The following is a 9,169-nucleotide window of genomic DNA, read 5'->3' on the forward strand; positions in this document are numbered from 1 at the left end:
GAATAAATATTCCCAATTTTTCCTCCCGCTTGCTTATAGGGCGTTCATGTTACAGTTCTATGGGCTATCTTTCATTAAAACATATGGAACAATTTAAAACTAAAATAGGCATTTTGAAATTCGTATTTTCACACAGCGTGAAACAGTGAAGAGAACCATCACTGAAGCTTTGCAATGAAAAGTCGAAGTGAAGTTTATTGTTGTCGCTGATCTATTGTACGGTAAATACTCTCGCAATTCTTTCACCCAACATAATGTTCCTTTGTCTCACCCAATATGCGTGTCAAAATATGCAAAACTAGGGAAAGGGAATATTAACAAGCCAAAACTACTTCTTTGGCACACTAGCTCTGACCACTGCTTTTATGATTGGCAGAGGATGTCCTATATAAGGCGTGAATTTAATGCAAGTGCAGATCTTTCCTTTTTTGTGATCACGTGAAGTACGCATAGTGATTTGGTCGGCCAAAGAAATCGAAGTTTTCGAAAGTTGCATCTGGCGAGGACATTCTCGCAGCATTCTTCAAAGACAACTTCTAAGTATAATGGGAACTTGCTTATTGGTAATTCTAAGGACCGGCTGTCATCTTCAGTAACTACAAGAATGACAAGCAGGTTACATATTCAAGAAGTTATTAATTTTATTTCCTACAGAGCAAAGTACCCAGGCACGTGTTTCTTTTAATCTGAGTACGACAAGCTTGCACGCCCATGCGCAGAGACATGCAAAATTATGAATACGTTAGTCTGCTTAAAGTGTGGCGACTTAAATAGTCAAGTGTAAAAAGAACTCAAAAAACAAATTTTTCCACGGTTGCTCGTGTATAGAGTGTTTTAACGTGACGTCACGGCGGCCATGTTAGTGTCCCTAAACAAAGTAACGGCGGGCATGTTGGTTTCCCCAGCGAAATGAAATAAAACGGTTTTCTTCCGGTGGAAAAACAAGGTTACTACTGATCACGTGAGTGAAAACACTCTATACACACCGCCTCACCTCTTGAAAGGCGGTGTTTATAAAGGAACAAATCAAATAAATATTACAAAGTCAAGAAACCGAACTGACTATTTACAAAGCGTGGAGATACTAAGACCATAGGGCTAACGCTCACATGGTTCAAATGGGGTACAAAACTTGCACTACACATTACACTCTAATCAGTTAAGTCCATACAACAAGACAGCCGATGATAAATTCCAATAGATTTGAACACGGAATATCGGCAACCAAATCCTACACTCGAAACACTGGGCCAGTTTGTTAATTGTTAGTTTCGGATAACAAATAAACAAAGAAGCAAAATGACTTGATTTTTCTAAAGGAGATAAAGGAATCTTTCCTGATTGAGACATGTTCTATAAGGTACTTCTCATGATGCAAATGGCACGCTTAACTTCAGTTGGGGATTCCGAGTGCTTCTTCGCAAGAATCGAACCTATGACCTTCCGATTAATAGTTCGGGTGGCTCACCACTAAGATGTAGGGGACGCGTGGGCAAACCCCTTGAACTAGGCTCAGGTAACAACTAACTGTCATTTGTCCTCCACTTCATTACAATATAGCGGAACAGTTCTTTATCTTTGAGTTTGTTTTACAGGGCTTTCTGCGAGGTATACAAGTGTGGCAACATCATGAGCCCCCCTCTTGATCTCGAATGCCAAGACCTTTCTCTCTATCACTTCCAAGAGTTTATTGTGGCTCACCTTTGCCTTCCCTTGGGTTTTCCCAGGTTGATTTTCATTAAAAGGCTTAGCCTATCAAGGACGTGGTCAAAACTCTCTTAGAACATTGTTTGCATCCTAGCAATAATTGAGAGACCAAAGCAACATCTTGCCAACACTAATACCCTTCACATATTAAACATAAAGCATTAATTGAGGAAGAGAGCGATGTTAATATGTTAATATGTTTTCCCGCTGTGTGGTTGCTCTGGTCACTTCTTTGCCTGTTAGCCACAGCTATCGAGAAATCACTAAAAGAGAGAAATATGATAGAATAATTACATTTTCATGTTTTATGATAATCAGTAGCCTGCGTATCAGTTAAATTGGGTTTAAAGTAACAGTAAGTCCTGTAAGGTCCTGTAATATGCACGAGGGTTGAAGGTATGTCATGTAACCATAAGAATAGAAAGAAAAAGGAAGAAAGATGCTGACATATTAAATAAATTGCGTAGAATTCAGTAAGATCAAAAAATATAAAGTGAGCAATAAAAAACGAAGGTATTTCGACCCCATCGTTAAGAGCAATATTTATAGTCTATAGGAGATGGACTATATATTCAGTTCTATATTTTTGCCTATCTTACCTTTTGCTCAACCAAACGTTAACCTCCTATGTCAGTGCAGCTGTTATTTAATAGCTGACCGGGGCATTATCCAAGATAAGGAAATTTTAAAATAAAGTTTAAAAATGATCTTGGTCCTCTACGGACTTCAACAGCATCAGAAACATCATTGCTGACAAAGCCCAGTTGTTAAGAAAGAGACAAGACATTAAGCCTATCTATATGGAATAAAATTCATAGATTAAACCATGCATGTTTCGATAATGGACTAGTTTTCTCAACCAATTTAATAACATAGTTTTTCATCTAACTATAAATTCCATCTAATCTATATATTATCATTTGCGTGATACAATAGTCTGAACATTACATTCATTGGTTTTATTCTGTTGTTACATTTCCACATCGTTAGATCAGAAATCCGTTCTGTAATTTAATAAGAACCTTTGATATTGCTTCTCGCCCTATAAATATCTGATAGACGATTAAAACAAAACCATTTTAAAGAGTGGCGTGATTTTTCTCAAAAAATCCATTTATTCTACGGAGTGAGTGATAGCCACTAAATTTACATATAAATCTGCGCGGAATTCTCATGGAAAAACGTGAATCAACTTAGTGATTGTATACTTGCACGTTCGCTTGCAGATCGGGATAAGGCGTCAAGTGTACGTGAGATGTGACGAGCTTTAAAAAGATATTGACTTTCCTACCTATCGAAGAGCTCAATAGTTTATGAAAGAAGAATTAAGTAAAGGGCAATACTTATGTTGTAAAAAGGACGCAATATCATTGATGACTTGAGAAGAAGATGTAAATAAAAGGGTTCGCACAAAAGGCTAATTTAGTAACTTATTTCGCTAACGTTTTCTATTGTATATTGAAACTTAAAAATATTACATCATTGAATGGAGGCGTCCCATCGCAAGTTACCAGATAATACAACTAATAAGTGAAATAATTCGCCAACAAAACTACAAGATGACCCGAAAGCATTTCATTTCAATCATTGAACGTGTATTAGCCTCCACGTTTGAAACAAAAGTTACTTACGTTTCTAGAACAGATTTAATACACCACTTTTCACAGCAAATTTTTTCTATTGTGTTTCTTGTTCCGGTTAGAATATCTTTACATGTTACACGGCTTCAGCAAAGAAGGAATGCTTGTGCGGAAACAACTTCGTCAAAATTATTGCAGACGAGAAAGTTGACAGTCTGACCAGAACGAAAAATGCCGCAAAAACAATCATGACATAATAATTTGAATACTATCCCAGTTAGAACTGTGCTTTTTTGTCATGCTAAAAGATCATCGCAAGTATGCATAGATCCATGATGCTACACACAAAATATAAACTAATAAACATCCCAGCTTGAACTAAACTAAGAATTTCATAATACGGTCAGTTTGTAGCAAAGGTGAGGTGAGGTTTCGCAGCATGAGGAATTTTGTTGAAAACAAATGAATTAAGCTTGGTAGGTGGAAATTCCACAGGGTGTGCTTAAATACAGTGCTCAGGATTCGCATGGAATGAGCGGGTATTTGATGAAGTCCAAATTAAAAAGTTCAACCGCTGTGATTGTTGTATATTTAAGACTAGACATTATACATTACAAACCACCCGTGGAAAAAAGCCAATTACTTGTAGTGTTTCTCTTGTCTTTGACAGCATTTGAAGAATGCAAACAGAAACCGATTGCCCTCAAGGTACGAATTATTTTCATAAGGTGCGTGGGATAAAAGTGAAGCGAATATTCAACAAACAATTCAGTTAGTAACTTCAAAACCTATGTTTGCCACAAAAAAGCTAGTTTTAAAGACTTGCGATTTTACCTCTCCATATGCATTGGTCAAGGCTGAGTTAAGCTGTAAAACAAGAAAAACAGTTTTTAATGTCTTCTGGTAAATAAAAGGTGCAACAGACTGTTTATCACGGTAATAAACGAAAGCGGGATTTTTTGCTAAGCAAGGGGATTTAAGCTGTGAGAAAGATTGTTTCCTTTTATTTGAGGCCAAAAAGTTTACTGACACGCGAACAAAAGAAAAAGCTGCGTGATTTCCGCTCACCGCTGAGAATCCGAAGCTGACTTGTTTTTTTCTTGACTGGAGATGCAGAGCCTTCGGCTGACCGCATGGCTTCAAACACAGAGGAAAAAAACAGAAACTTTATTGTACCTGATCATCATAGATTTTGTCTCAAATAGAAATTTTTGGGCTCCTTTCTGTTAAATTTATTACAACATGCGCAAATTGAAAAAGACATGATTGCAGCGACTAGAAAGAAAGGCTTGCCATTATAAACAAATGTTTTAATAACAGTAAATTTCTTAATACGTACATTATTACGGTAGTTCCTGAGTATTTGAAAGACGACGAAAAAAAGGCAAGCACCAAAAGATATAACATTACGGAGAGAGTTTTTGCAAGACAACAAATCTTTATTAAGGAAAAGGTGTCTGATGAATGCCATCACAAGTCTAAGTTCCATTGTAAAAACGGAAACGGCTTCGTCCAATATTCTTTGTAAAAGTTATTTCTCGGTGTTTGATAATTTCTTTATCTGATGATCACAGTAATTAAATGAGAATTAGTAAATTGATGCTTAAATATGTACAATAACTATAAAAGCTACGTCTTCGCCTGCTTTTTTTCGTGCCATATTCTTCATGTGATTAATGGAAATCTCTAATTTTTGATATTCTTCTACTGAATCAGTTAGTTGATGCACCGCCACTGATCTACAAAATCGCTCTTTCTTCTTCAGTCCTCGATTATCATTCAGATAAGGGAGCTTTGTGGGGAATTGTGAAACGTTCCACGTAATTCCACTTCATTGTTAAGCATAAAAAGCACGAATAGGAAATAGGAAGATTAGTGTTCTCTTCCTTGGGTTTCCATTTTTCTAAACTGGGACAACAAGCATTTTTCATCTAATAGATAAGTCTGTCTTCTGGTTTCGTACTTTGGCGTATTTCCGTGTCTTCAATAATTGTTCTAGAGTCTCAAGTAGGGATGGAAGTGCTTTGAAGTCTCACAGAGATTGCACTGTGTGCAGTTCAGGCTTTGGTAATATGGTAAGTATGGTAACTGAGAATGAACAAACAATGAATCTGTTGAAGACGAAGGGCTGTAGTACTGGAAGGGAAGACCAAAAGGTGCAATGCTTGCAAGTGTGGGTGGTTCAAGGGGTGAAAAGCTCATCTGTGACACCAAAGAGCTTGATCCAACGCGATTGTGAAAATCTAAAGCAGTGCTGAACCCGTGCCTTCCTGGATCAACAATGGCTTTTGCTTCCATTCTGTTGGGATCCTGTCTTTTGAACCTGGTTTTTCTTCGAAGAAAGCTACCATTTTCAAACATATTATAACTTTCTGGATCCAGCGTCCAGTAGTTTCCCTTGAGCGGTTCGTCAGACTTTATTCCTGTCTTGATGAAACAGTCGTTGAGTGAGAGGTTGTTTCGAATGCAGATCTTCCACGAAGGGTAGGTGTCGCGGTAAAAGGGAAACCTATCTCTGATAAACTTGCAAATGCCGTCCAAGGTGAGCCGCTTGTCAGAGGCGTTTTGAATCGCCATTGCAATCAGCGCGATGTATGAGTACGGAGGCCGTCGTCGTGATTTGCGGTTGACGCGTGATTTCTTGTTATCTGCATTGGATTCAGTCTGAACCTCGTTGTCCTGTGGGTTGCGGTTAGTTTCATCACACTCCAAATTGCTTCCTGATATGCTAAAGTGGTCGACCTCTTGAGGTCTTGCCAATAATTTGCCTTTATCAATTTCCATTGCTGTTGTAAATCCAGTCTTAAGAGTACTTTTTTGTTGCAATCCTCGAAAGGTATCCATAATTGCTCGTCTCAGTCAATGTTTTATCTGCTTCTTTGTGATTAAAACTCACCCTGAGCGGCTCTTACGCCACTTTGCTACTGAAATTGTCTCCCTCTGGTCTGTGTGTCTGGTCAACAGACTCGTTATGATTTATTTCTCGTCAGAAACTAGAGAAAATAAAAGCATGTGTAGGAACAAAGATGAAGTGCTTCCACACAGGTGTAAATGGCGCTGGGCTAAATCACACCTCGCTAATGCAATGTTTTGTGCTCGAACAACCAATGAATAATAGAATGACAATGAACTGGGCCGACCTTTACTGACACTTTGCCACAAAGCCACAGAAAGTGATTGAGGTTTAATTTAGCACGATTTCTTGGGGTAGCCAGAAATTGAGCGTACGTAAAGCTGAGCTTTGTTTTTTTAAATGTTACCTAGATCCTTGCCTCCTGTGGACACGTGGACACTGCTCGCTGGTTCAGCGGGTTGAATAACTTCTCTCTGCTAAAAGTGATTGTATTCTTTAAAAAAACCCAGGGGCAATTTCTATTTAATTGCGAGCGTGTAACAAATGCTAACATAGACTGGAGGCCGGTATTGAACAACTAAGAACAACAGGTATTGTTTCCAATTGAATGACATTTATTAGCATGTACGGCAAAGGCACTTAACAATAACTTGATTATGACGGACTTATGCTGTTTTACCAAAATATTATTTGTTAGATGCTTTATATATGCCCCGGCAGCTGACGAGAGAGCTCTGAACAGGTAGGACGTCCACAGAACAAAGAACAAGCAACCAGAACTTTGAAAGGGCGTTCCGGGTTCCGACTTGGCATCCACACTCCTTGATGAACCAAAACCGTTGAGATTCTGCCAGCGGATCAGTTGTGATTATGTTGATTTTTCAGGAAAACCATTGGTGCATTTTGTTTATTGCTATGTTGCTTTGGAGTATAAATATTTCGTCACGGCTCTGACTTATAGCTCGATGAATGATAACTATTTCTCGTTCTTACGACACCAAAGTTTTGTTATTTTTTCTCCGTTCAGATCGATCCAGAAATTTAGTGGGTCTTCTGATGCAGTTTCCGGGTTGTCTTCTAATAACGCTACAATCTCTTGAAACAAGCCAAAAGAAAGGACGAGTTTAATTTAAGTTTCCTTGACCATGGACCGTGCATTAGTTTCAGTTCCCGAAGAATTCTAACAACGGTGCTCCTTAGTGTACTATCGACAGGGGAGCAATTGTAGGTGGCAGACTCAGATCAAGTTGACAACAGGGGTCAGATTTTGAGATACTTCAATATTTTTTTCTTTCATTGGCATACAATACAGTCGCGCAGTAAGAAATAGGTCAACCTCCCAAAAAATGTTGTCTTTGTGAGACGTACTTGTGCACAAAAAAGAGTAAATTGGACAAACTGCAACCGAGTAATTATTTTCAAGAGAAGGCGAGATTGATAAGGCCTTCCTTTTTCGCACCTTTCTGCTGTTAACAATAGTAACCGATAACATGAGAGGTTAATCTAAATTTATTGCTCACTCAAAGAATAGCAAGGGTGTTTACGCACAATTATCACCATTCTTTTAAAAGTACTCATTTCTTGTGATTATCATGTAAATGACAAAATGAAAGGTTACTTCTGAATTAAAGTCCATTTACTGTTTTATTTTCATAGTGACAGTTGTGGACAATGTTGAAAGAGGGGTTTCGTTGGTCTTAAAGGACTGCCGTTGTCAGTCTAGTGCCAAGAGCTATTTCAATGTCTCAAATGAGGATGTGAAATTTTCCCTTCGTCGACTAAACCTCTGGGAAAGTTTGAATTAATTTCGTCGATGAACCTATAATCAATATTTAGTTGTGTTAATTGTTCTATTAATGAATATATCAGAACTGAATTCATCATTTCAGCGGTAAACAGAAAGTGAAAAAGGACAAAAACAGATGTCAGTGTTATTATCGTCCTTATGCTCAGAGCTAATTTTGCCAGATGCACCCTAAAAAAGCTACGTATTTATTCTTTTCTTTGAAGTCTAGAATTTTTCAGTGATTCAACAGAAGGATACTACAAAGGTGCTAAATATTAATCAAGTGAACCACGCGATAAGTCAAAAGAATTGATTATTGTAAATTCGAGTGAAATTGATAATATACCGTTTTGTTTTGGTAGCCTTACAGATGTTCTTCCCGTGATATGTTGAACTGAAGTTTGCCCAACGGATAACTGACCTTAACGTTTCATTAATTAGATGATCGAAATCCTGGAAATCAGAGCTTTCATATACAAACGTAGCTGTCAAACGTGAATACTTACTTGTTATGGCAAATCTTGAAATTTCATAATGGTGTACCCCGCAGCGTTGGTGAATAACCAGGGTGAATGAAAGGAGAAATTTACTCCCTTTGCTTCATACTGTGGTTGTTTATGACTGCGTTCAACAGCAATAAAAAAAACAGATGCTACGGGTTTAATTTCTTTTCATTGAACAATGTCTCTCGGCGCTTGTCATTCTAAGAATTGTACACATTTTGTTCCGTTCAACCTAAAATCTGTTAATTAGACACGGACTAATGTTTTGCTGAACGCCGAGACTCGTGTTTTGGAACATGTGCCATCCGTTATCAGCTGAGTCACAAGATGCCAACCCCACTGAGTTTTGAATTTATCTCAAGAATTGTGTGTTTGTAATTGTTGCTCAGATTTAAACATTATTAAATTTCAGGTATATTTATTCACCTGCTCAGGGAACGAATGACCTTTAAGAAAGAATGAATCAACTAATTTTACATCGACCAGACCATGGACTCCAATCTAGATTTCACTTATGTGACATAATGCAAATTAGTATAAATTACGTAAGTGTTTACTGAAAATTCTCTGCGCGGATTGGTTGCACTTGAGGTGATTATTACGCCATAATCACTTACGCGGTTTTTTTCAAAATTGCCGCAAGCCGTTTGGTCGAGGTGACAGAAGAAGAAATTAATTGTTTTAAAGAAAATGCATATTTTTCAAATAATCACCTATGTAATTATACTAAAACAATTAT

The 9,169-nt window shown here is 37.7% G+C and overlaps 1 protein-coding gene across 2 annotated transcripts; it reads right to left on the minus strand.

The window, feature by feature from the left end:
- Window positions 1-387: 387 nt before the first annotated feature.
- LOC137990575 (forkhead box protein D2-like) lies at window positions 388-6,588 on the minus strand. Of its 2 annotated transcripts, XM_068835713.1 has the most exons (4): window positions 6,428-6,588; window positions 4,356-6,280; window positions 4,122-4,154; window positions 388-1,970 (listed from the first exon to the last, which is right to left on the minus strand). In XM_068835713.1, the coding sequence occupies exon 2, from the start codon at window positions 6,129-6,131 to the stop codon at window positions 5,283-5,285; it is 849 nt and encodes a 282-aa protein (XP_068691814.1). In that variant the 5' UTR covers window positions 6,132-6,280; window positions 6,428-6,588; the 3' UTR covers window positions 388-1,970; window positions 4,122-4,154; window positions 4,356-5,282. The 2 variants fall into 2 exon arrangements, with proteins under 2 accessions (XP_068691814.1, XP_068691815.1); XM_068835714.1 differs by lacking the exon at window positions 6,428-6,588 and having other exon boundaries at window positions 4,356-6,412.
- Between the last annotated feature and the right edge of the window lie 2,581 nt (window positions 6,589-9,169).

The sequence above is a fragment of the Montipora foliosa genome, chromosome 2 (assembly GCF_036669935.1).
Source record: "Montipora foliosa isolate CH-2021 chromosome 2, ASM3666993v2, whole genome shotgun sequence".
In the NCBI taxonomy this organism is placed as follows: domain Eukaryota; kingdom Metazoa; phylum Cnidaria; class Anthozoa; order Scleractinia; family Acroporidae; genus Montipora; species Montipora foliosa.